Source organism: Danio rerio, chromosome 16 (assembly GCF_052040795.2).
Source record: "Danio rerio strain M-AB ecotype USA chromosome 16, GRCz13ab, whole genome shotgun sequence".
Taxonomy (NCBI): domain Eukaryota; kingdom Metazoa; phylum Chordata; class Actinopteri; order Cypriniformes; family Danionidae; genus Danio; species Danio rerio.
Window position 1 is genome coordinate 50,787,918 of NC_141036.1, and position 27,293 is coordinate 50,815,210.

The window sequence follows — 27,293 nt, forward strand, 5'->3', positions numbered from 1 at the left end:
GTTAAAGGTCCGAGCGTATACACTCGTTTTTACAGTAGTTCCGCCTCTTTAAGAACTGCTTCTAATACAAAATATGCCAAAAAATGTGCGTTTCTCCTCAATATAGTATGCAAATAACGTTAACAGAATATCAAACGGAAAGCAAGAATGTAATGAAGTAGTAATCTAAAACAGTAGTTATCCTTCGTTCGGTTATTTAATGAAACCCATCTCTAATAACATGGCTAAAGCATAAATGAATATGGCTGAACAGCATGATTAAAACGAGTAACTTAAACACTATCTTTTCAGTAATTTGGAAACATTTCGGTAAAGGGTGATTATAAAAAACGTATATGTCCGCCTATTTAATTCTATGTTGACGTATGACTAGTTTTTTGTAGTGATCCGCCCATGTTTTGATGCTCCCCTGAGGAAAGTTTGCGTTTTTAAAATTTTAACACGGTTATTAACGTATTAATATTTCTTAAAACCAGAATCACTTAGTAGCCTAGGGAGTTTGCTTAAAGGAAATGTATGGTCGTTTTATGTTTTGTGTCACAGAGCCTACTGTATCACAACATTATAATAACGTAAAATGAATGCACAACACATCAACTGCCATTCACCATACAGTTACATTACAAAAATCGTCTTTGGATCTCTAAATTTTTTACTTGCTAAAAATGATGTATGGATAGTTAGGAAAACGCAAGTTGCTTCGGTCTAGTACATGGACCGAAAGTATTCGCAGCCTTTGCTTAATGCTTTGTTGATGCACCTTTGGCAGCAATTACAGCCTCAAGTCTGTTTGAATATGATGCCACAAGCTTGGCACACCTGTCTTTGGGAATGTTTGCCCATTCCTCTTTACAGTACCTCTCAAGCTCTATCAGGTCAGACGGGAAGCGACGGAGTACAGCCATTTTCAGATCTCTCCAGAGATGTTTAATAGGAATTAGCTAGCTCTGGGCTCTGGCTGGGCCACTTAAGCAAGGACATTCATTGAGGTGTTGTGAAGCCATTCCACTGATATGGCTGCCCCAGTTTGAGGTCAAAAGCACTCTGAAGCAGGTTTTCATTCAGGATGTCTCTGTACATTGCTGCATTCATCTTTCCCTCTATTCTGATAGTCTTCCAGTTCCTGCTGCGTAAAAACATCCCCACAGCATGATGCTGTCACCACCATGCTTCGCTGTAGAGAATCTAGGGATGCTATTAGCTTAGTGATGAGCGGTGCCTGGTTTTCTCCAAATGTAACGCCTGGCATTCACTCCAGAGAGTCCAATTTTAGTCACATCAGACCAGAGAATTTAGTTTCTTATGGTCTGAGAGTCCTTCAGATGCCTTTTGGCAAATTCCAGGTGGGGATCTGTCTGGCTACTCTACCATACAGGCATGATTGGTGGATTGCTGCACAGATGAAGAACTTTGGAGCTCAGACAGAGTGATCATCGAGTTATTGATCACCTCCCTGACCAAGGCCCTTCTCCCCCGATCACTCAGCTTAGATGGCCGGCCAGCTCTAGGAAGAGTCCTGGTGGTTCCAAACATTTTCCACTTACAGATGATGGAGGCCACTGTGCTCACTGGAACTGTCAGAGCTGCAGGAATTTTTTTGTAACCTTCCCCAGCCTTGTGCCTCGAGACAATCTTGTCTCGGAGATCTTCAGACAATTCCTTTGTCTTCCTGCTTGGTTTGTGCTTTGACATGCACTATCAACCCTGGGACCTTTTATAGACAGGTGATCTCCAATTTAGCTGCTGAAGCATCTTAAGAATGATCAGTGGAAACAGAATGTACCTGAGCTCAATTTAGAGCTTCACGGCAAAGGGTGTATATATGGATGCCCATGTGATTTTTCAGGTTTATTTTATTTTTTTTAAATTGTACATTTTCACATTGTCATTATGAGGTATTGTGTGTATAGTTTTGAGAAAATAAAAGAATTTAATCCATTTTCTAATTAGGCTTTAACATAAAAAATGTGGAGAAAGTGAAAGGCTATTAATATTTTCCAGATGCACTGTAGACTGCTTAACTTTTATTTATGATTTACATATATGCCATCAATTTACCTTAATTCTTAGCCATACAAATTACAACTTACATCATTTTCGGACAAATAATTGAAATAAAATATATTCATCTTCATATTCATCTATCAATATTCATACACTTACATTTTTATTTATATACAGTACATTTTGGTTAAAAAATTACGCATTTAATTTATATTAAGATCAAAACTCTCAAAAAGACTGAACTCTCAAAGGCAACTGGAATATCACATGCGACATATTTTGATCAAGTCAATAACCTAAAAGCCTTGAATTTGTATTTGTGCAAAACATTTGATACCATGATGCAATACAAGAAAATAAAACCCAAAATGACAGACACACGTTTGTTTTTCCAAACAGTTTAATTAGTTTTTTTAAACTGCATTACAGTAGCCTTTATACCTCATGTAACTTTATTCGGTTATTCTCTTTACACCAACACAACGTGATTACACCCAAAATGGCAACAACTACAGCAATGCCTGTGGAGTGACACTGACACAAATACTGTCAAAAGAAACTAACACACACACACAGACATCTACAGAGACGAACGCAGCGTCTCGTAGGTGGGAACAGGAATGCTAAGGTGTGTCACGATGGCTTTAGCTAGGAAATGAGTGCGTTGAAAAGAAGGAATGGTCTGGCTTTTCTGCGGAGTTACTCTTTGGAGTGCATGTACATTAACAGGTCAGCAACACGATGGCTGTAGCCAAATTCGTTGTCATACCTGGGAGAAAAAAAGAGGGAGAGATAAAAAGAAAAACATTAGAGGTCTACTTTGTCTACTGACTTACACTTTATACACTATAACTGCAGGTTAACTATGTTTATATATATAAGATCCACCTTATACACCATAGGTCTCAAACTCAATTCCTGGAGGGCCTGCAGCTCTGCACAGTTTTGCTCCAACCCTGATCAAACACAGCTGATCCCATGACTCTTTTGAACACCTTGATTATTTGGATCAGCTGTGTTTGATAGGGTTGGAGAAAAACTTGTGCAGAGCTGCGGCCCTCCAGGAACTGAGTTTGAGAGAACTATGCTATACACAAATACCAAACTTCACTGATTTTGATTGTGGTGCAGTAATGTGCACCTTTTGTAATGTTGCTTTGAAACAGTAATTATTGTGAAAAACGCTATACATATAAACCTGAATTGAATTGACACGATTTTGTGTGTGTGTGTGTGTGTGTGTGTGTGTGTGTGTGTGAAATATGACACCTGGGCAATATAATCACAATAATAATGATTCACACTTTACAATAAAATAAAGCTAATGTATTTACTTTGCAAAACCTGTGCAGCATTTATTAAATAAACAACAGTTCAACATTTGCTCATGCATTATTAAAATTTAAAGCTGTGCTTGTTAACATTAGTTAATGCAGCGCGAGTTAAGTAAAATGACTTTATTTTATTTAACATACGTTAACAAAGAATAACAAAAGTTTTGTATTTTTTAAATAATATTTTTGTTCATTTTAGTAAATATATGATCAAAGTTGAAAGTAAACCTGATTATAATTGTTGTGGATTATTATTTGTTGTTTTGGATTGTTATTAATATTGTTATGAACTGTTATTTATCATTGGTATAGTGTGGAGAAGGGGTAGGATTAAAAAAGCATCTGCTTCTTACCTTTCCTTTTTGGACATGTATGGGTTAAATTTGTTTTGTATTGAGTTGTATTATTGCCTTTGCTTAACCTTGTATTTATTATAACATTTTATAAAATGAATTGTATTAATTTTATATGTTCAAAATAAGGTCTAAAGTCTGTTGTCTGAAATATAAAAATTAACATATAAAAAGTCATGAAACCATATTGTATAATTTATAATTATTATTAATTTATAATCAAATAAATGTTAAACATTTAATACACTAAAATATAAAATACACTGAATTTAATTGATTCAACTGAAAAGGACCATTTAAACGGACTCATTAAATAGACCTTACATCTAAAAGAAAACGATTGTAAATACAACATTGCAATTTACAATTTTAGTTATTTTTAAACTAAATTATTTCTATTATATTTAACTATATATTTTTTTGTTTGGGCTTAGTTGCCTTTGATCAGTAGTTAACAGAATAAAACCAAACTTATCTTTTATTCATTCGCATAATGTTATGTCTTATTTCATTAGTTACATTTTTTTATTAGTTTTAGGTATTCATTTTTGGTTTGAGCTTACCAGGAGATGAGCTTGACAAAGTTGTCATTGAGGGAGATGCCAGCGCCGGCATCAAAGATTGAAGAGTGAGTGTCTCCAACAAAGTCAGAAGAAACGACCTAAAAGAAATCAACAAATAAACATATATTCATTCCACTATACACTGGGTGAAAAAATAAGTGTTGAACACTTCATGATTTTTCCAGGTAAATATATATATTTCTAAAGAAGCGGTTGACATGAAATTGACTCAGATTTTCGCAAAATCAACAAATAAATACAAATTTGTTATAAATAATAAAAATAGAATGACACAAGGAGAAAGCACTGAAGAACTAAAATGTAATAATTCTTTGCACAAAAGGCTTTTTTGGTAACGACAGCTTGAAGGTGCCACTTGTGTGGAGAATGGAGTCACATTCATTGCTTAGCTGTTCAATTTAAAAAACTTGACGCTTCTGTTAGCCTTTTTATCAACTCTGATCTTCAGGTCTTATCTATATTGGATTTAGGTCAGGTGATTGGTTGGGCCATTCTAGCAGCTTTATTTTCTGAAACTGATTGAGAGTTTCCTTGGTTGTCTTTGTGATCATTAGCCGTTTTCACACAGTAATACCTGTAAATATCCAGAAAATTTCTGTATCGACTTTACCGGTAAATAAAAAACTGCACAGTGCACACAGGCAATGATGTTCTGTATTTTTCATGAAAAAGCACCACACACACAGAGACATTTCAAAATACTGGTAAACTGTGACACCATTAACCAGAAATGACCTCTTTTTTGACCTTGCACTTGTATTTGTAAACATGAAGGGGGTCCGTCTTTCACTTTTATTTCAAACTTTAGCATTCATGCAGCTGTTTTTGCTCACCGAGATGAACCTAAATAAACCTAAGTATAGGAGAAAGGTGTTGTCGCTAGCACCCCAAGTCAGAGATGTTACCTGCAGCTAAAAAACAGTTACACAAAGGTATGTGCAAAAGTACTGTGATCAATTCAGATGAGCTAATACTAATTTACACTGATGAGGAGCAGGATCGCTGAATAACTACTGAGAGATTTTAGCTGCTGTCTGGTCTTTTCATGCCATTTTACACCTTCCTTTCTTCATGTGTTCAATACTTTTTATTTCATCACATGTAACTTCATTTCCAAACTAATTCGTTTTGTTTTCTTTGTATTTATGGATTACTTTGGTTGTTACTGACATCTGGGGAAAGTTTTAGGTCAACAGCACCTTTAGAAATGGTGAAAAACGGTGATGTAGTCAATACTAATTTCACCCGCTGTGCAGTATATACAAAGATATGCATGTAAAAGCTGTGCTACTTCACTTACTGAATCCTCTGTGTATCCCAGAATTCCCTTCATTGGCCCATGAGCGGCCTTCTTGACAGACTCCTTGATGTTGGCGTAGCTGGCGGGCCTTGTAAGGCGGCAGGTGAGGTCGACAACGGACACATCAGCGACTGGCACACGGAAAGCCATACCAGTCAGCTTTCTACAAAACAAGGAGAGACGGTTAGGTTTCTCTGGTCGAGAGAACAAACAGACATCATTTTGAGCTGTCAAACTGACCCGTTAAGCTCAGGAATGACTTTGCCCACAGCCTTGGCGGCACCAGTGGATGCAGGGATGATGTTCTGGTGGGCGCCACGTCCATCACGCCATGCCTTGGCAGAGGGGCCATCGACAGTCTTCTGTGTGGCGGTGTAGGCATGAACTGTGGTCTGTGAAGAGGATAAACTATTAGAAGGCTTGTGGATGGTATAGTATATATATATATATATATATATATATTTATATATATATATATATATATATATATATATATATATATATATATATACATATATATATATATACATATATATATATAGTACATGTTTTTATTCCTTTTAAACCTGTTTTAATGTGTTGTTTATTTCTTGTACTTATTGCGCGATTATTTTATGTTTTTTTTCAATCTTTTTGTTTATGAAAAACACTATGAATCACTATATTTAAAAATGCATTTTACATGTGCGATGGTAAAGTTGACTTTTTAGCTGTGGTCGGTGTTAAAGAGATAGTTCACCCAAAAGTTACAATTGTGGCATCGTTTGCTCATCCTCCCCTTCATCCAAACCAGTTTGATGAAGAGATTTTGATGAACCAGCAGCCATTGACATTCATAGTAGGAATAAAAAATACTATGAAAGTCAATGCCTGCTAGTTTAAAACATTCTTCAGAATATCTTCTTTTATGTTCAACCATAGAAATCAATTAAAAAAAGTTTGGAACCTATTTTTGGGTGAACTAACCCTTTTTTGTAAGGCCCAAGCAACTTTTTATACTATAGCACATTTAAAACAGCAGTCATACCTAATACTTCTGTGGCAAAAAAACAGTTTTGCATCACCCCACATTGATTTCTAATATATATGGAAATATGTTAAAATTACATACAGTTTAAGTCAGAAGTCCCTCCTTTGAATTTTTGCTTTTTTAAATATTTGTTAAATGATCTTTAACAAAGCAAGGGAATTTTATTTTGGCTAGAATAAAAGCAGTTTTTTATTTTTTTAAAAACTATTTTAAGGTCAAAATTATTAGCCCCTTTAAGCTATATTTTTCCGATCGTCTACAGAACAAACCATCATTATACAATAACTTGCCTAATTATCCTATCCTGCCTAGTTAATCTGGTTAAGCCTTTAAATGTCACATTAAGCTGTATAGAAGTTTCTTGAGAATATCTAGTTAAATATTATTTACAGTCATCATGGCAAAGACAAAATAAATCAGTTATTAGAAATGAGCTATTAAAACTATTATGTTTAGAAATGTGTTGAAAATATGTTCTCTCTGTTAAACAGAAATTGGGGAAAAACAGAACTAACAATTCTGACTTCACTGTATATGACATACAAGTTCCTATTTGGATTTCATAAATAAAATATGTTATATAAGCAACACTTATTTCAAAAATATGCAAAAATGGCTGCTTACACACACACACACACACACACACACACACACACACACACACACACACACACACACACACACACACACACACACACACACACACACACACACACACACACACACACATATTTGTTCAGCCATTGGAATAACATATATGTTCATATATATTCAAAAGTAGTAGTTATAATTTAAATATGTGTTCATATAGAAGACATAGAGCTCTTAAGACAAGGGTCTCAAACTGTCGGCCCACGTGCCATTTGCCATCCCCTCCTCGGTCTGGAATGAAACTGATGTCAAAAATATAACGAGATTCGACCCCCCCAAAACAATGAATCACTATGATTGTTGTGCATTTGCAAATACAGTTGTGGTTTTAACCCCCCCACCTACTGGACATTTAAAGTACTGTACTATACATTTGGGTTACTTTCGGTTTCTCTCAGCGCGAAGTCGAAAGTAACGCACACGGAGATTATTTCTGTGGCCGATTAAAAGTTGAAATATATTTCTTTAAGTGTTCTATTTTTACTAAAGCTCTATTTTTGAAAATATTGAGGGTCATTAATTATAATTAGTTTTATACCATCTGTATTGTGTTGTACAAACACTTCTCCATGGCTTTCACGTAATGAAGGTGGTATAAATAAGATAATTTTGCTAATATTCGATTCAAATGGTCTCAAATCTAATAGATTTTCCTCATATACATATTAAGATTTGTATAAAAATATAATTATTATGCATATTATTAAATTGTAGTATTTTCACAGCAATTTCAACTACCCTTTCAATACAAGGGTATTAAAAACAAAAAAGGAGCTTTGACTGCATATACTCCTGGGAAGAATGTCTGAGTGCAGGCCCTCCAATGAATTGTCAGTTACTGATATAACACCCTGCCAATTTGAGTTTGATACCTCTGTCTTAAGACAATCTACAATGGCTTAATTTGTATTCTGAAGATGAATGAAGAACTCATGGGACTGAAACAACATAAATGTAATTAATATCATAAGTTTGATTTGTGGGTGAACTAACCCTTTAAGTAGGAATCAGATCACACCAGGCACTGACTTACCATGAGAGCCTCCTCAATACCAAAGTTGTCATGAATAACTTTAGCCAGAGGAGCCAAGCAGTTAGTGGTGCAGGATGCATTGCTGTGATTCGTTCAACAAAAACACACGTTAATATGGTTATTTCAGGAAACTGAAAGAATTGGTCAGTAACTTGCATGCATTATATATTTGATTTACATGCTGACATGCACTTGGTTCCTCACCTGACAATGGTCATGCTGGAGGGGTCATATTTGTCCTGGTTGACTCCCATCACAAACATGGGTGCGTCGGGTGATGGAGCAGACACAACCACACGCTTGGCTCCACCCTGGATGTGAGCCTATAGGAGATGAATTTTAGGAAATCTCAGTATCATGATAACATTTAGTGATTTATGTTTACTATTCAGATCCAGACTTACTGAGGCCTTCTCAATGCTGAGGAAGACTCCGGTGGACTCGACCACGTACAGGGCACCAGCATCCCCCCATGGGATCTCAGCAGGCTTCATGCTATGTGCAAATAAAAGAGAACATTAGCACAAAACTTTATGTGATGTTTGAAGTAGAACAGTGCCATTGTCCACAGTACTATTCTGCAGTATGTGCCTGTGTATACATGTTTTATATCCTAGTGGGGACTTAAACCTGAATGCACACAGACTCATGGGGACCTAATCTGAGGTATTTGTTTCGTTTAGCCTGTATAAACCATTCAATATGCTAATATCATTGGCCAATGAACAGTTCCTACTTCTCATCAAACTTTTTCAGAACTATATCAAGAGGCAATTCAGTCATAACTAATGTTAATACAGTCGTTAGTTTATCGATATGTGGACATTTTTAGATAAAACAGGAAACACGTTAAGACCATTATTATTCTTTACATCCCTCCAAATAATCTACACTAATAATAATAATAATAATCTTGTTGTCTATCCAAGTTTTAGGAGCAATAAATATTAACTTGACTTGTAGTTGATCATTTGGTACCAGAAGTGACTTATATGAAAGGCAAAGGCCTCTAGATTACGCTTATTTTACCATAAAAAATACGATCATGCTTTGATTCATCAAGATTCTTTGGATTCATCTTTAATGCCTCCTCCTTCATCTTACTCCAGACGTGCTCAATAAGGTTCATGTCTGCTGACTGGGCTGGCCAATCCTCAGCACCTTGACCTTCTTTGCTTTCAGGAACTGTGATGATGATGAGAAGGCTGAAGTATGAGAAGAAGCGCTATCCTGCTGAAGAATTTGCCCTCTCCTGTGGTTTGTAATGTAATGGGCAGCACAAATGTCTTGAAACCTCAGGCTGTTGATGTTGCCATCCACTCTGCAGATCTCTCACAAGCCCCTATACTGAATGTAACCCCAAACCATAATTAGTCCTTCATCAAACTTGACCGATTTCTGTGAGAATCTTGGGTCCATGCGAAGTCCAATAGGTCTTCTGCAGTATTTGTGATGGTTGGGATGCAGTGCAGCAGATAATTCATCGGAAAATTCTACCTTCTGCCACTTTTCCAAATGATCAATTAGAAGTCAAGTTATTATGTGATGCTCTTACAACTGGGGTTGACGACAAGACTTTTGTCAGGAAATGTGTATGTCTTGGACTCTCAAAGTGCTGTTAGCCATAATCTTGCATTTTAAAAATCTTTTTTTTTTTTTTGGCTTAACTATACATTTGTCTATGATACTATTCTGCAGTGTTTGTCGGTGTGTGTATACATGTTTTTATATTCAGAAGGGGACCTAAACTGAATTTACACAGACTTATGGGGACCTAAGTTGAGGTTTCACATAGAATTAGGTATTTTAAAAATGTAAAAATGCAGAATGTCACATTTGAAGGTTGGGTTTAGAGGTCTGGGATATGAATGTTTTTATTTAAAACATAAGAAATTTTAACAGAAATTAAATAAATTATTTTACTTAAACACAGTTAGGCCCAATCCCAATTCTACCCCTTAGCCCTTCGCCCTTGTTTTGCGCATTCACATGAAGGGGTAGGGGTGTCCGAATTCTCTTTAACTTGAAGGCGTAGGGCTAAGGGGAAGAGCTAGATACCCCTTCGAACAGAGATTTTTAGGACTTAAAGCCAAGGGGTAAGAAAATTTTCTAGAATACACCAGCCACAACAGCAGTATTGCTGCACGCGGAAGTAAAGAGATCCACAAATCAGTATTTTTGTCATTATTATAAACTTTTACAACAAACAAGCATATGTTTTAATATATTCATAACCGCATTCGTGTTTTACCGTCATGCTTTAATAAAAACCTCTAAATTTTGCGATCTATAATCCATAATCATAACTCCTGTACAGCAGTCCCACAACATTCTGACACTCGAATCCCCTTTCAGAAAAGTCTAGTGGCTGGGAATTACCTTTTTACAGTGTCTGCTGTAATGGTAATGTTGTTTTTTGTGTGTTTACATAGATGAATATGGCCACTGTGTAGATACACAGTACAGTTACGATCTTATTGCCACATTATATCGTTATGATAACATGATATATGCCTTCAATGATTTCTTGAAGATAAATATAAAAAATAACGCAACTAGAATAACTACAGCAGTCACAATCGTCTAATCTCATATGAACATTTCTTTTTAATTTTCTTTTTTAATTTTTGAAGCCTTTCCCCTTCACACTTTGTTTTAACGGCCAAGGGGAAGGGGTGCAAAAATAAAATTGTGATTGGGCCTTATTGTCCTTGATATGCCAGTTATCGGCCTTTTGATGATAAATGGCAACACTTTATAACTTATTTTCACTTATTTTGAAGTTTGCCCATTGATTAAATAACTTTAAATATTTTACCCAACCTCCTCTAACCTTCTTATTCTTTTTTACTTACTTTTAATATCATTATCTTTTGTCATTTATTATTCCATAGTTATTTTTGCACTTACTATTGTTATTATTATTATATTATTATTATTATTGTTAAGTCTTTCTTTATCATTACACTATTTTGTCTTCTCTTGTTTTAGTTACAAAAGTTTAAAAGAAAATGAGGAAAGTACTTCACTATGTCTGCCAGTTTAAGCACTTATGTATATTTCACAAAAAAACAAACAAACAAAAAAACAGCTATAAATCATAAAGAAAGGGACTAAGCCGACAAGAAAATGAATGAATGAAATCATAAAGAATGACTGCTGGTGATTGCTTTGGTGATGCTTTATGGGAGTAGGCGGAGCTAATCAAATCTCTTGGTTGACTTTCTGAAAAGTTCTCTGATTGGTGTAATTTTCTGTATAGTATAATGTGTAATGTAGTGTTTCCTAATTTAAGTCTGCTATTGAACTTAGTTTAATTAAAGAGCATTTCTGGATTCATTCAATGCATTTAAAAAAACCTGAGGGTTTGTCATTGTCTAAATTTTTTTTAGTCAGATGAATAAACCAGAAGCCACCCCTGCTTTTGTATATGACCAGTTTGATACTATATTACTGATAAAAAAACAGTCTGAAAAGTATTCATGATTTTTTAATGGTATGCAGTGTACACTATGAAGTATGTTGAAATATTCCTTTCAAGGCATGTTTACTACAAATTTAAACATGTTTGAAGCTGTGAGATGCTAAGAGATAATTGTGAAGGGCCACTAAGATATATAAAATAAACCAAACGTACCACTGGAACACAGAGATGGCCTGACCATCAACGATCAGTTTTCCATCCTCCATGTGAACTTCTCCCTTGTAACGGCCATGAGTGGAGTCATACTTGAACATGTAGACCTGCAGGGCAAGACAAATCAATTTCCTTCATTTTTACTGTTGTTTGACATTGCTGAATCAGAATTCATTTTACAGAACCAGCCAATAGAGTCTCGCTTTTAGGCTTGCACTCTTGAATTGCACTCTCAGGCAACCATGTTTCCTCTGCAAGTGACGACATTTACAGTCGACACCTGTGCCGGCTTGCATGAAAGTCCTTTAGTAATTTAACTTAAGAGTGTCTCTGAGAAAAGGGATTTCATTGACTTTTTATCTGTCACCCTTACCTAAGTGTCTTTTTCTAAGTGTTTCACTGCAGTTTCTGGCAACATATGGCGACGGGCACCACAGTTGCTATAGTTATGTAAACAGATCGTATTTGCAGATCGAATTTCTTTACAACAGCTTTGCAGTACATCTGTGCCACTTTCTTTCTGTTAAGCGAATCGAGACGTTCCCTTATCGAGTCGATCTCGACATCATGTTTGGAGGACCTATAAAACTGGGCTGGGATCGTGTAGAGCAGGGGTCACCAAACTTGTTTCTGGAGGGCCGGTGTCCTGCAGATTTTAGCTTCAACCCTATTCAAACACACCTGAACAAGCTAATCAAGGTCTTACTAGGTATACTTGAAACACCCAGGCAGGTGTGTTGAGGCAAGTTGGAGCTAAACCCTGCAGGGACACCGGCCCTCCATGACAGAGACTGGTGACCCTTAATTTAGAGACTTTTAAAGCTGCACTGAAACTTCTAATGGATGCACTCTTGTATATAAACTATATATTAGTTTACTTATTAAATGGTTTTATTTAACTATTTATTTACAGTCCTGTAAGTCTTTTATCTACAACATTTTTATTTGGGTGAGAATGCTTGCATTTTGAGTGTCATTTCTTCCTTTAAGAGAACTGATTAAATCCCTTAAATGTTTGAAGAGAAAATACTTAATACTTAAAAAAAAGGGAAAATATTTAATGGCAGCTTTAAGTCAATCTTTTTTCTTTTTTTTCCCCCTTGCAACCTGACTTTTACTAAGAGTACCCTTAATCTTAAACTGAGGGATTTTTTGGTTAAGGATTTTCATCCAAACGAGTCTTGCACTTTCCTACCACATCACTTGCATCGGTATCTGCATTCTTGTTTGCAATCGTTCCGCTGAATAAAGAATAGTTTTCCAAGTTGTTGAAGAATCATTGCTATAAGTCCATGTGTATCCGTTAGTTGTAATACTACAACTCTTTGAAATGTTTACAATAAAAACTAAAATTTAAATTAGCATTAGCCTGGTGTTTTTTTATTCATAACTGTGGAAGAATACTTTATATGTCTACTTAGACCTAATAGTTGATATAAATAAATAATAAGCTTTGCTGGAATAAATTTTAATAGTAGCCTGCTTTAAATTTTCATTAAACCATTATAATCATATAATGAATACACAAACCACTTTTCGGGGGGTGGGGGATTTGCCATGGTATACAACTTAAGTACTTAGAATTAATTGACAAAGTCGTCACTGGCAATGTAAAAGAACTGGAAACTTACTTTCGGCTTATTTTGATTGCAAGTGACGTGAGTGCAGGTTTTGATTATAATTGACATCACTTGTAGAGGAAGCGTGGGTGTCTGAGAATGCAAGCCCAAGAGTGCAAGCCTGAAAGCACTAGTGCAAATCTGCAGCCAGACCCTTCTCCAACTAGCACTAATTAAAAAGAATTACATTTTTTTGTAGCTTAGTTTACTTCAAAAGTCTGTAATGTGTTAAAAATGTACCTACATCTAAAATAGTTCAATGTTTAGTAAATACATATAAAAAAATGAAAAAATTAGAAAGTCTTTTTTTTTCTAGTCTTTTTTTGTCTTTTTTCTATTTTTTTTTAGAAAAGTTTTTTTTACTATAAAAGAACAATGCTTTTTTTGTTTGATTATATTTTAAAATGCAATTTATTTATGATGCCAAAACTGAATTTTCAGCATCGTTCCTCTATTCTTCAGTTTCTCTTTATTAAAAATGTTTATACAATGTTGATTTGTGTAAACTGTATTAGTTTTTATTATTATTATTTTTTGTGATTATTTGAGTTTAAAAAGAATAAAGTGTATTTGAAATATCACCTTACATAACATCCTTAATGCATTTACTGTCCGTTTAAATAATTACATTATTTATTACTAATTATTACTAAATACGGGCGATGCAGTGGCGCAGTAGGTAGTGCTGTCGCCTCACAGCAAGAAAGTCGATTGGTCGCTGGTTCGAACCTCGGCTCAGTTGGCGTTTCTGTGTGGAGTTTGCATGTTCTCCCTGCCTTCGCGTGAGTTTCCTCCGGGTGCTCCGGTTTCCCCCACAGTCCAAAGACATGTGGTACAGGTGAATTGGGTAGGCTAAATTGTCCATAGTGTATGAGTGTGTGTGTGAATGTGTGTGTGGATGTTTCCCAGAGATGGTTTGCGGCTGGAAGAGCATCCGCTGCATAAAAACTTGCTGGATAAGTTGGCGGTTCATTCCGCTGTGGCGACCCCGGATTAATAAAGGGAGTAAGCCGACAAGAAAATGAATGAATGTATTACTAAATACTAAAATATTTCTGTCCACAAACTATTGAAAGTTATTGCTTAAACAAACATAACAAATGCATTTTTGGTACTTTTAATATCCTTTAAATTAACTTTACAAACTCATGTTAAGTTCATGCATGGATGCTGAAATATACTGTTGAATACATGGTACTGAAGGCACCTAAAACAACACTACATGTAGTGCAGGCCCGTGCGTATGTCTGTGTGTTAGTTTAACATGGCTGATGCTTTACACGATGCCAAGAATCATCATTTCCGCTTCATTGAATCTCACCATGTACTGCAGGTCAATGAAGGGGTCGTTGATGGCGGTGACTTTAATTCCCTTCTGCAGGCAGGCCCTGAGGACCAAACGGCCAATACGGCCAAATCTGCACAAAACAGACAGCAATGTTATTCAAGATGTTTGATAAGTCATAAAATCTTCCATATCTCCTTCTGAAAAATGTCTCTCATTCATCCTGTCCGCAAGTAACACAATGGAAAATTCCACTGAAGAACTGTCTCCTGAATGGATTAAATAAGTGAATAAATGCAACTTTGTATTATTATATGTGTTTATTATTGTATTATTAGGTGTGAAACATAAGATTAATGAATCATTTTTGACAATTGATATACTCTATAACTTGGCGACACACATTGCTTGCTTTAGTATATAACAGTGGTCTGCGTGTGCTTGTGTGGATGAAGGCTTAAGCTCATCCTGGGTAATCCTGTTGTTGTAATCATTCTGAATCAGGCCATTTGTGCTCTCTTTCTTTGTCTCTGTCTGTCTTTCACCACATTGCAATCTCTATTTATCGAATTATTATTATCATACACGGCTAAAAAATATTTTCTTACTTTGATTTTTATCTTGTTTCTAGTTCAAATATCTAACAACTGCTAAATCAAGCAGCATTTTCTTGGTAAGCAAATCCCATAGTCTTGTTTTAAGAAATAATATGTCAAAATTAAGTGAGTTTTTCTTTAAAACAAGCAAACATATCTGCTAATGGGATAAGCAAAACAATCCTATGTCAAAAGGACAGATTATTTTGCTAACCAGATTGGATGGTTATTTTGCTTGTTTTAAGGAAAAACTTAATTTTGCCGATTTATTTCTTAAAAGAAGACTATATATTTGCTGGTCTAGAATATGCTTCTTGATTTAAGAATTTTTAGATATTTGGACTAAAAACAAGACAAAAAAAATCTAAAAAATAGAAGCATTGTGTTGCAGTGTAAATGTGTCTTAAAGTTGTTTTTATTAAATGGAAAAAATCCCAACACTATGATGTTTATGTTATAGATATTAAGAAAATGATATGTACAATCAATGATTTTCAAACTTTTTGCATGTATTTTCTTTGTTATGATGAATGACTATGCTTTGGTCGGTTTTCTGAATGCAGGGAAAAAATGTTTAGTTTCATTTCTTCCCCTTTATAAGGCCTCAGAATATCATCAGGAGCCATGGATATTCGTTTTTTGCCTGAATGTGTTTATATGCTGTTTGTTTTTGACTCTCAGTGCTGTTAGCCATTATCTTGCATTTTAAGCTTCAAGTTTTTAGGGACCAAACAATACAAACATTTTTAAGCTTTTACAGATGAAATATGAACTTACCCATTGATTCCAACACAAAGCTCAGACATTATTGCAAGAGTGTGGATTGTGGTGCTAAACCTGAAACACAAAAAAGACAAAAAAGGGGCTTTTAAAATACCTGCAATAGCAAACACCGAAATAATGTTAGTTTTATAACGTAAAGGTGTTTTTACTAAATATTCCTAATGTCAATAATGTCATTAGTGTGTGATTTTTAGTACCCGTTAACTTCCAAGGATAATAAAGGTGAAGTATTTTTCATTCGTAAAATATTTTATTAAAACAATAATAAACAATGAACAAGGTTGTTTAAGTAAATAAAAGCATGCAATAATTTTAAACAAGGTCATTTCTTTAAAAACATAAATGCAATTATAAGTAATAAATTGTAATAATATTAATGTATTTCTGATTAAATTATAGTGGCACTATGGCTCAGTGGTTTTTCTGTGTGGAGTTCGCATGTTCTCCCCATGGCTTTCCTCCGGGTGCTCCGGTTTCTTCCACAGTCCAAATACATACGCTATAGGTGAATTGAATAAGCTGATTTATTGGGTTAAGGCTGAAAGAGCATCCTGCCGCGTAAAACATATACCGGAATAGTTGGTGGTTCATTCCGCCGTGGCTATCCTCGATAAATAAGGGACTAAGCCAATGGAAAATTAATAAATTAATAATTAAATTAATAATTTATAGTTAATTATATAATTTATTATATGTTACTAGAACTAGGGCGTCATGGTGGCTCAGTGGGTAGCAAGATCGCCTCGCAGCAAGAAGGTCGCTGATTCGAGCCTCTGCTGGGTCAGTTGGCATTTCTGTGTGGAGTTTGCATGTTCACGTGGGTTTCCTCCGGGTGCTCCGGTTTCCCCCATTTCGTTCCGCTGTAGTGACTCCAGATTAATAAAGAGACTAAGCCAAAACAAATAAATAAATAAATAAATAAATAAATAAAAATGAATGAATGAACGTTAATAGAATATTATATATAAACATTATTTATAATTAAATGTCAAACTAATTTAACTGTCTTGCTTCTTATACTCTGTATGTTGCAACTGTGGTTTAGATTTACTTTCGTCTTATTTAGATTTTAATTTAATATTACAATGATATAAGATTCTGATCATTCCTCCTATTCTTGCTGCAGTGTTCTGTCTAAACACGCATATGGGACATGAACTTTCTCTGAGCCAGTGTGCTGTTCTGGATGGTGGGTGGAAGCTTGAACTCTTCTCCAGTTTGTATTGTTTTCGGGTGCATTAGCATGCTGACTGGGAATTTTCCAAACCTCGGTCTCACTGGACCTGCATACTTTATGAGCCTGGCAGAGCAGAAAGTCTATTGTGTTAAGACACGTCTTTTATTCTCTTCACTTCATGCAGAACAGGGCCGGCAAGTTGTGCACTTCATAAATTATCAGTAAAGTTCTGCATGTGCTCAGAGGAAGTTTAGAAATCTGCTGAAATATGGGGAGTTTGGTGAAAGGCGGAATCTACAGGAATGCATTGGCAAACAATTCTCAGTGTGGGTTTTAATATTCACAGGTTGTCACATGCCCGACGTGACTGCAGTTTTCACTTTTATCTGAGTGAGAGCATGTTGTGGTATGTGAAGACAGGCTGTTGTAATCTGAGACAACTGAACTAAAGTCATATATTATTACATCATGCCTTATATGGATAGGTAAGGAGAGAGGAGGATTTTTTTGCAGCAGAAAATGGATATGTTTTCATATTAAGCAGTAGGAAGTGTGTCACTTGTTAAAAAAATGAAACAAATCAGCAAAAATAAATTACATGTTTAAAATAAATTTCTGTTTAACGGAGAATTTTGATAACTAATTTTTAATAACTGATTTATCTTTGCCATGATGACAGTAAATAATATTTGACTAGATATTTTTCAAGACACTTCTATACAGCTAGTGACATTTAAAGGCTTAACTAGATTAATTAGGTTAACTAGACAGGTTAATTAGAAAATAGATAATTAGGCAAGTTATGGTATAACGATGGTTTGTTCTGTAGACTATCAGAAAAAATATAGTTTAAAGGGGCTAATAATTTTGACCTTAAAATGGTCAAATATTTTAGCTCGATTACAATCACAATTATTATTATTATTTTATGTTTTATTTTTTATTAGAGTAAATGTTCTCCGTTCATATCCAGTTGAAGTCAGAATTATTAGTTCCCCTTTGATTTTTTTTAAATATTTCCTACATAATGTTTAACAGAGCAAGGAAATTTTCACAGTATGTCTGATAATGTTTTTTCTTCCGGAAAAAGTCTTATTAGTTTTATTTCGGCTAGAATAAAAGCAGTTGTTAATTTTTTTAACCCATTTTATGGACAAAATTATTATCCCCTTTAAGCTATATATTTTTTCGATAGTCTACAGAACAAACCATCATTATACAATTATTTGCCTAATTACCCTAACCTGCCTAGTTAACCTAATTAACCTAGTTAAACCTTTAAATGTTACTTTAGGCTGTAAAGAAGTCTCTTGAAAAAGATCTAGTAAAATAATATTTACTGTCATCATGGCAAAGATAAAATAAATTAGTTATTAGAAATGAGTTATTAAAACTACTATGATTAGAAATGTGTTGGAAAAAAATCTTCTCTCAGTAAACAGAAATTGGGTAAAAAAATTAACGGAGGCGAATAATTCAGAGGGGCTAATAATTCTGACTTCAATTGTTTATTTTCACATATAACCAGTTAGAGTTGATTTTAAAATAATTGAAGAAAACACTCACTATCAACTGTGTATGATTATTTATTGAACATCAGTGTTGAACTACTGAAACTAATACGCACCGCCCATGCTCATCATCGCTATCAAATCGACCAATCACAAAGCCTGCGCTATGCGGCGTCGAGACGTGTAGTTACATTTTTTTAAAGGAGGTGGGCGGGTATGCGACCCCGCGAAGGCAGCGCCGGACCATTTAAATGCGCTCAACGCAGTAGTATAAATCAATCTGAACAAAGTGGAGTCACGTGACTGTAGGGAAAGCAATTGAAAATATTCGATAAGGAAAAATTTCAACGATAAATGGTTCTGAATGTTAATTTCAATTACTTTTCGATTAATCACCTGATCCTATTACACTATTGATTTTACAAATACATTATTTGTAAAAATACAGAGATGATAACAGTATTGTTTTTGAAAATGCTGACACACATTTTAAATTTGGGGCCTTAAGAACACTGTTGTCATCTAAATGAGAGACAAAACAAACAAAAAAAATTCACAAAAAACATTTTGCCTGGAAACTGCATTATACAAATACTCCCTTTAGTTGGGCTTTTAATTTCACAGAGATGGGTTGCTGCTGGAAGGGCATCCGCTGCGTAAAAACTTGCTGGATAAGTTGGTGGTTCATTCCGCTGTGGCGACTTCAGATAAATAAAGAGACTAAGCCGACAAGAAAATGAGAGAGTGAGTTGGGCTTTTAACAAAAAATCTAAACCAGTTTAGAAGTGTTTAGAATAATTTGATTTCTGATGTCTCTTCGCAGCGAGACGTAAAGTCAATTACTTTAACGTACTGTGTGTACAAAATAAATCCTGGAAATGACTCAAATGCGTTACATTTTGTTTGACATTTTAGGATAAATACATTTTAGCAAACAGAGTTATGTGTACCGTTCATGCATACTCAACAAAAATACAGCTCTTTAAAAGCACATAGATGTGACTAGTTGATGGAGAACGTCTCGTATGTTAGGTTTTAGTGAGCGACGGTTTGTTTTGAGTCCACATGTTTATACTTTCATCAAGACAAGTAATGCAACATATAGTTATTAATGAGATGGATGAACTGGTTTTCCATAAACACCATTGATTCAACCTCATCTGCCATTCTGAATCTCTGTGTACACCATTGAAATGCCCAGAAATGACCTTCACGCTCTACTTGAAAGGATGGCCTGGATGGAATACGGTTAATCTGAACTCAGTTGTGGTTCACAGTTTATAAGAAATCAATACATCCTTTAATACAGATTTTAGTAACTTTTGCATGAAGCCTAAAATGCGAAACACTGTTTAATGAATGTAAAGCTTCACTGGTAAATCCAAAGGCATGAATGACCATCAGATCATGAGTTTGAGCTGGAAATGGACACTACTGCAGTAGCTTTTACAGGAGAAATTCCCCACAAGCGGCTAATTTTCCAGACACTTAACAATCGCTTTCCAATCGGCAATGGCAGCTTCCATGAATACTAAAAAATGAACTGCAGGCTTACCCACAATACAGCAATCAAAGTGACACCTTGACCAATCAAGCTAAAGTGAACATGGCTAGCCTTTCCGACCAACTGAGTGAAATTCACTCAGATGGATCAAACTCAGTTCAGTTAAAGATCATGTGAAGTGCTTCAGTGTTTGACGTAATCTCAACCGAAACACAAAGAAAAGGCAGGACATAAATTAGCTCCTCCCCTTTAAAAAAAACAGCCAATCCGCTTGTTAAGTATGAAATACTGTTTCCGAGTTCAGGCCGCTACTCATTTGAACTGAGAAAATATTCGTTTATGGACACTTTTTAGTCCAATCACACATTAAAGTGAATTTAATATAAAATCATGGGGTACACAACAGTATCTGGGCTTGCTGCATCACAAATAGCAACATTTAACAATTTCTGAAAAATTAATCACTTTCTGGCCATTGGATATTAGGCATGGATATATATACTGCGATCGATTTGTTTTAATACTGCTTTGTCGGTGAGAGTGGTTGAGATCAAGCGTATCGAATGAAAAGCAAATGGGACGCATCTTGCAGGGGGCGGGGCATGTCAGATACTAGGCAGAATTTGATTAGTTATCATTTGATGAGAAACAAAAGTATGAGGTGACTTGTATAAAACCGTTGATCCATTAAGGCGGAAGTGACACTGAAAGCTTTACGTTTACATCAGTTACTGTTACAGTTTACATCTGCTAAACGCAAATATTGTCACTGTTAAGCACACTAGCTTATTGATATCCTAAAAACTAATAATACTGATGCTGAAAACTAATAATACTGATGCTAACATCTAAAAAATTTCATGAAACCTTTAATGTCAAACACCCTTTGAATTCAAGCGTATCTGTCTGCAGACTGCAAAACAAAGGCGTAAGATGAAGGGACGTAACTTGTAGCAAATTAAAGGCATAGCTTGCAGTTATCGAGATTCCACTAAACCATGTGAGATGTCACAATGAGATGTTGTTGGCAAGTTGCTGACTTCTTCATCCGTTTTGTGATGACAGTTAGCATACTCGGCATTGCCCCCTGTGGTTATAAATAACAGTAAAATGGCGAGCGCGTCAAGTATGAAAGCATCCACAACTTGCGGCTGTGCGTTAAAAACGGATGGTTGGGTTTAGGGTTGGGGAAGGTGTGGACATTAATTACTATGTTGGTTGGTTTTATGTTTGTGGTAAGTGTAGACGTTAATAACAATGATGGTTGGGTTTAGGTTTGTGGTAGGTATAGACGTTAATAACTGTGATGGTTGAGTTAAGGTGTGGAGTAGGTGTAGACGTTAACTGTGGTGCAGCGCCATCTTGCCACCAACGTGGTTTTGTCATGTCTCCATAACTTCAAGTTATGCCTCTAACGTACAATAAGTTATGCCAAGGCCCCTTCATGTTACGCCCGTCTTGCAGTCCGCTGACAGGCCCTATTCTTTGAATAAGTAATCAGCTGGGATTTACTTTTTTCGTTGTGCAATTCTGGCTGTACAAGATGAGCTCTGAGCCCGCACTCAAATGTGAGCTAATGCACCAAAACCAATGGCCCAAATCGCCAGACTAGATCAAATCAGGTCATTTGTCTCAAAGACCTCAAGGGCAATGTGAAAGAGATGAGAGCTGATTCATGTATAGACAATAGGGGTTTAATTTATTGCCAATGCTTCATTCGAAATGTCAGCCTTAAAAAGCGTTCAACTTGGGATCTTTTTCAGTGTATTTCTGCCAAGTCTGAATTGGGTCAATTTAAAATAGGAAAATCCTAAATGGAGTGGTATTATTACACAATAAGGAAGCATGACTTGATGATGTCAGTGATGATGTAAGAAGGAAACGCAGTCTCTCACCGTGTGCAAAATGACAGACTGTCCTTGCATCTGGCTGTGTGTGATTGAAAACATCCCTATAATCTTCTAATCTGCTCGTGTCTGTGTGTGTGTGTTTGTGTGTGTGTGTGTGTGTGTGTGTGTGTATGTGAACCATCTACTGCACCTGACCTCCGTAATCCTAATCCAAGTATTCTATCCTGTGCAGTCTTGTTAAGGACTTCCAGGTTGCATTGCATTTAAACTACATCCAGCAGATTTAGCCTCAGGCTAAAATAATGTATTAAATATGCAAAGGAAACTGGTACAGAAATTCTGGTGCATTCGCTCAATTTATAAATTAAGCTTCTGATTCATGGAGGTAAAGCCAAGAATTAATCAACAGGTGAATTTCTGCTGTAAGTCAAGCAATGTGATGAAACCGCAGTAACTGATCACATGATGCTGACAAGGTCATTGAGTGCAGGAAAACAAGTGTCTATGTCGCCATCTTTGGTTTCTCTTCTTCACTCCAGACTTCTTTTCTATGGGTTTTTGCTTTTTATTATTTTGGTTTTGGTACTTTTGAGTCTATATGTATATTTTTATGCAGCTTTACACTTGAATATGGCTTTTTGTCTGCTTGAAAAACTCAACAATAAGAACAGTGGAACAGAGTTAATGAGAACTGGTTTCCTGCCAAAAGCCTGCTGTCTCCAATTAGATCTGGATCAAATGACACACACACCTCTGAACTGACCCTAAATTCAATTCCCCCACGGTTCTGACTAGCATCTTGTTGTCACGTGCATATCATGTGTAACATGACTCTAAATATTAAACGCTAATTTTCAGATTACTACTATTGTGCTTCATAATGTATTTTGGAATATATATTTGTATATTGATTGAATAAATAGTCTATATGCAATGCATACACCTGCTCACACATCAAGGTAAAATTCCCCCCCAAAAAAAAAACATTTATTAAACTACATTAAAGTCAGCATTCAATTGAAATTTAAACTATCTATCTTATTAATACATGTTACTGAGATTTTGATGAGACAATAAACTCCTTTGTGGTGATGTATATTTCCAATTATAAGTCTTTTTACAGAGTTTCTTCATGTTCCATCAGATCAAATTTTTTTAAAACCCTTTTAACAACATCATGAATTAAATTTTAGACAGAGCTAAACAATAAGGATTATTTTAATGGCCAGTTTGTTTGGTCATGACAGCAAAAAAAATCGAATTTAGTTATTTCTTATCTACATATTTTAATGTGTCAAAACAAGACAACTCTAGTTGTATATACTTTTATTACAACATACTGTCTCTTTTAGTTTAACATTGTTAAAAAATCTTTTTCTTATGGACACAATTACATAAATGATCAAAAATATATAGTTGTCGGCTTTTTTCTGAATGGATTGAGGATAATTCCTATTCAACATAATGCCTTTTCAATTTCATGTCTATAAATATTATGTCCACTCCTCCTTACTTCTGTAAAAAAACTATGCATAAATGAAAGATCTGTGGCGACCCCTGATGAATAAAGGGACTAAGCCGAAAAGAAAATGAATAAATCAATAAATGGAAGATCATGTAAAGAGAAATATTGCTCGGTTATTATTGTAATTGTTTGGACAATTTGCTTTGAAAATGTCTAATCACTATTATATCCTTGCAATAAAATAGTATATATATATATATATATATATATATATATATATATATATATATATATATATATATATGATTGTTGGTGATTGATTGGATGGATGTTGGACTGATTAAATAGCTTTACTTGGACAGGGGAAAATTAAGACCTGTTGATTGATTTAAGACCTACAACACAATATTTCAGTGAATTTTAAGACTTTTTATGACCCCGCAGACACCATGTCTTAACCCCCAGCATTTTCTTACATTGGACTGCAAACATGCATTTATGTCCGCCGCCATTTAATTTACATTGCAACTATATGCAAAGGTATTTGCTTTCGTAAAAGCCACAAATCAAAGTGACTTTATAGTCACGTGCCAAATTCCTAGCGAAGAATTACTACCATAAATGCACCATAAATGGCCTACAACAATATTGGGCTACTTGGAAGAATACTGTTTATTGTTCACTGTATCTATAAATTGATTTTTTTTAATTTACAGAACTCTTATTTCACATTGTTTCAGCCCTCGTTTGACAGGATTGCTCTATTTCCTAATGCAGAAGGAAGCAAATGTTGACTAACCACCGTAGTGCCACACCTACAGTACTCTCTTAAGGACAAGAGGACGGCATTTCAGTTCTGACCCAACATGCAGCCATTTCCTCAGACCAAAAACACCTCATGCGACAGAACAAGGACACGGAGATGAGAGTAACTAGGACAGCACATACTGCCGTTTGACTGGAAAAAATCTAGTGCTATGAGGCATGAAACAAAACAGGAACTTCAACTGTGTCACTTCACGAACAGCAAGCAATTAATGAATAAACAACAGCATCAAATGATTATGGAATCTGATATTCATTTTAGTAATAAGTATAATTTTTGAAGCATTGTATTTCTGGTGGTGCCTATTAAGACATCCTGAGGAAGTGCTGTGTCATTCCAGCCAGACAATAGCAGGCAGCAGAGTAAAACATGCTTTTAGAAAACAGATAAGCTATACTACTAGACTAGCACATGCATTTGGGTCATAATTTGTTCACATTTGGCTTCAGTAATAGGTATGACGTAAGAAAATTTAATTACTCCACACAGCAACCTACTGTTCCCATTCTTGGCCCTTTTTAAAGACATATTTGAGCAGGGGATGGTATTAATACTGTATTTCGGTCTCCAATGGTGCTAATTACAGCCTTTAAAACCCCCAGAGGAAACAAAAGCCCTCTCTTATAATGCACAGTCAGGGAGTATGTGCTAACTGTAGATAAATTATTACCCATGCAGATGTCCGCAGTTTTTTAGCCCATCCTTAAGTCTATTTATTTACTTGCGTAAATGTTTGTACATTCATATTTATTCAGTTTTTATATTTATTTCTGTAAAATTATTGACTAAAATGAAAATGTTAATATGATTTATTTACAATACAGTTTGTAAAGTAATATTTTCTGTTTTTTAGAAGATATATTATATTAGAGACTTGCTTTATAACCAGATAAGTGGATCTAATTGGAATTTTTGCATTGCAAACATTAAATACAAGTCAAAAAGCTAGTATTTTTTTATTTTATATGTTTAGTTTTTAGTTATGATACTCCCAAAATCATTCCGCATAAATCTGCAGATCTTTTACAAAATTCTCTGCAGAAATAGCAAAAAATGTGAGCAGATTCTGTCTGGCCATACCCTAGCGACACACATAAAATGATTATTTTTAAATATATAGATATATTAAGGATATAAATAAAGATATTTTTGAAATATTTGATATATTGCATTTAAAATATATTTAAATCTAAACTCAATGTTTATTAATGTAAAAATTCATGCCATCTCTGGACACTTTTGATGATGTAGACACAAGTGTCAAACCAATGAACATCATCTGCCACTTGTGATGTCTTGACATATAAATCACTGCAGAAGACAGTGATCAAACACCTGATTTTAATATGACAGGATTCTTATTAAGTGACACCACAGTTTGAACACCTACATTTATTTTCTGTGAAATGACAGACACCATAAATTACGCTTGAATGGCCAGCTATAGGGCCTTCTGGTTGCCACTGGCAACTGCAGATCAGACTGCAGAAGGTCATTGAGGAGGGATTGAGATGCAGCCCTGCATAAACATGTATTATATTTCATCCATCAGTCTACAGTCTTCTAATTACACTTGAGCATTATGTAATATATTAAAATTATAATCTGTGTAAACTATCACAGCAGAATGATAGAGCATCCTCCTAAAAATATCATAATCCAGTCTGAACCGGTTCAGGTGCATCTATTACTTGGTTGAGCATAAGGGAAACCACCGTAAATCAGCCAAATTTACCACATTATAGTGGTTTGGTGGAGTTTATTCATCAGGAAATTGGTAGGAAATGACTGTAAAAGTAAGAAATGAAGTTTACTATTGCTCATGATGGCAAATTTTTTCAGATCTGAGTCATGTTCCCCACTGCAGCATCAAACACGACACCAGTCACGTACATGAGGGAGAAAAACTCCCATGATGCTCACCGTTTAACATGTCCTCTCCGAATGTATATTAAAATACATGTAGACGCAGTGAAATATATTAAATGCCCTCGTATAAAACAGTCATATCACACTATTACCACACAGACGTTTTTATTATTCAGATAAAATTATATAATTTGACCTTGACAGTTCGCTCGACCTTCGTGATGCTACAGATGTCCTTTGGGTCGGACATTACTTCTGTTTTCTTCTTGTTTGTGCATTAGAGCGCAAAAGGTTGATTTTACGTTGAAAGAAGGGGGAGTGATTCCAATTATCATGTATTATTCGTCAAAGTCAATATGTCGAATAAATTTAACAATTTCTTTACACAAATAAGCACTCTGAAAATGTGCTCAAACGACACGGTGTCGTGTTTAGATAAGTTTTAAAAATTCAGATCGTATTTTCTCCCCCGTTTCGCAGCATCTTTAGCAGATGGTACATTCTAGAAAGATATGACGCAATGAGCCCATCGCAAATACCGAACGTCACGTTGCTCATTATTTAACGTTATTTTTTCAAAAAGTCACTCAAATATATTTGACGTGATGTCTATTTTACTATTTTACAATAGAAGAGTGAGTTAATTTGGCAAAATGTCTGATAAAATGTATGAATGAACCACGCCTCCTCATATTCGTGCAGAACCTGATTATATAACCGCTTCCTCACAAGCAGAAACGTGACAACTTACAAGCTAAATGTCATCGTTAATAGACTGAATATGATTTTAACATCATACAGTGTATAAATTCGACCTGAAAACTACTTATCTGTATTAGCAAGGACTCACCTCCTTCAGTGATGCTGCTGCGGCTTCTGCTC

General features: G+C 35.2%; 1 protein-coding gene across 2 annotated transcripts; it reads right to left on the reverse strand.

The window, feature by feature from the left end:
- Positions 1 to 2,386: 2,386 nt before the first annotated feature.
- On the reverse strand, positions 2,387 to 27,293 carry gapdhs (glyceraldehyde-3-phosphate dehydrogenase, spermatogenic). Of its 2 annotated transcripts, NM_213094.2 has the most exons (11): positions 27,262 to 27,284; positions 16,204 to 16,263; positions 14,867 to 14,963; positions 11,927 to 12,033; positions 8,694 to 8,784; positions 8,494 to 8,612; positions 8,290 to 8,371; positions 5,816 to 5,967; positions 5,576 to 5,738; positions 4,255 to 4,352; positions 2,387 to 2,773 (listed from the first exon to the last, which is right to left on the reverse strand). In NM_213094.2, exons 2-11 carry the CDS (start codon positions 16,230 to 16,232, stop codon positions 2,704 to 2,706), a joined length of 1,008 nt encoding a protein of 335 aa, NP_998259.1. In that variant the 5' UTR covers positions 16,233 to 16,263; positions 27,262 to 27,284; the 3' UTR covers positions 2,387 to 2,703. The 2 variants fall into 2 exon arrangements, 1 of the variants encoding a protein (NP_998259.1); XR_015510361.1 differs by lacking the exons at positions 2,387 to 2,773; positions 4,255 to 4,352; positions 5,576 to 5,738; positions 5,816 to 5,967 and adding an exon at positions 6,168 to 7,224 and having other exon boundaries at positions 7,306 to 8,371; positions 27,262 to 27,293.

Excerpts from the sequence above, each read along its gene's own strand:
- gapdhs (NM_213094.2), bottom strand. The coding sequence starts at position 16,232 with ATGTCTGAGCTTTGTGTTGGAATCAATGG. Across the intron at positions 8,372-8,493 it reads TCCAGCATGACCATTGTCAG|CAATGCATCCTGCACCACTA; the intron begins GTGAGGAACCAA and ends AACGAATCACAG. Across the intron at positions 5,739-5,815 it reads GTCATTCCTGAGCTTAACGG|AAAGCTGACTGGTATGGCTT; the intron begins GTCAGTTTGACA and ends CTTGTTTTGTAG.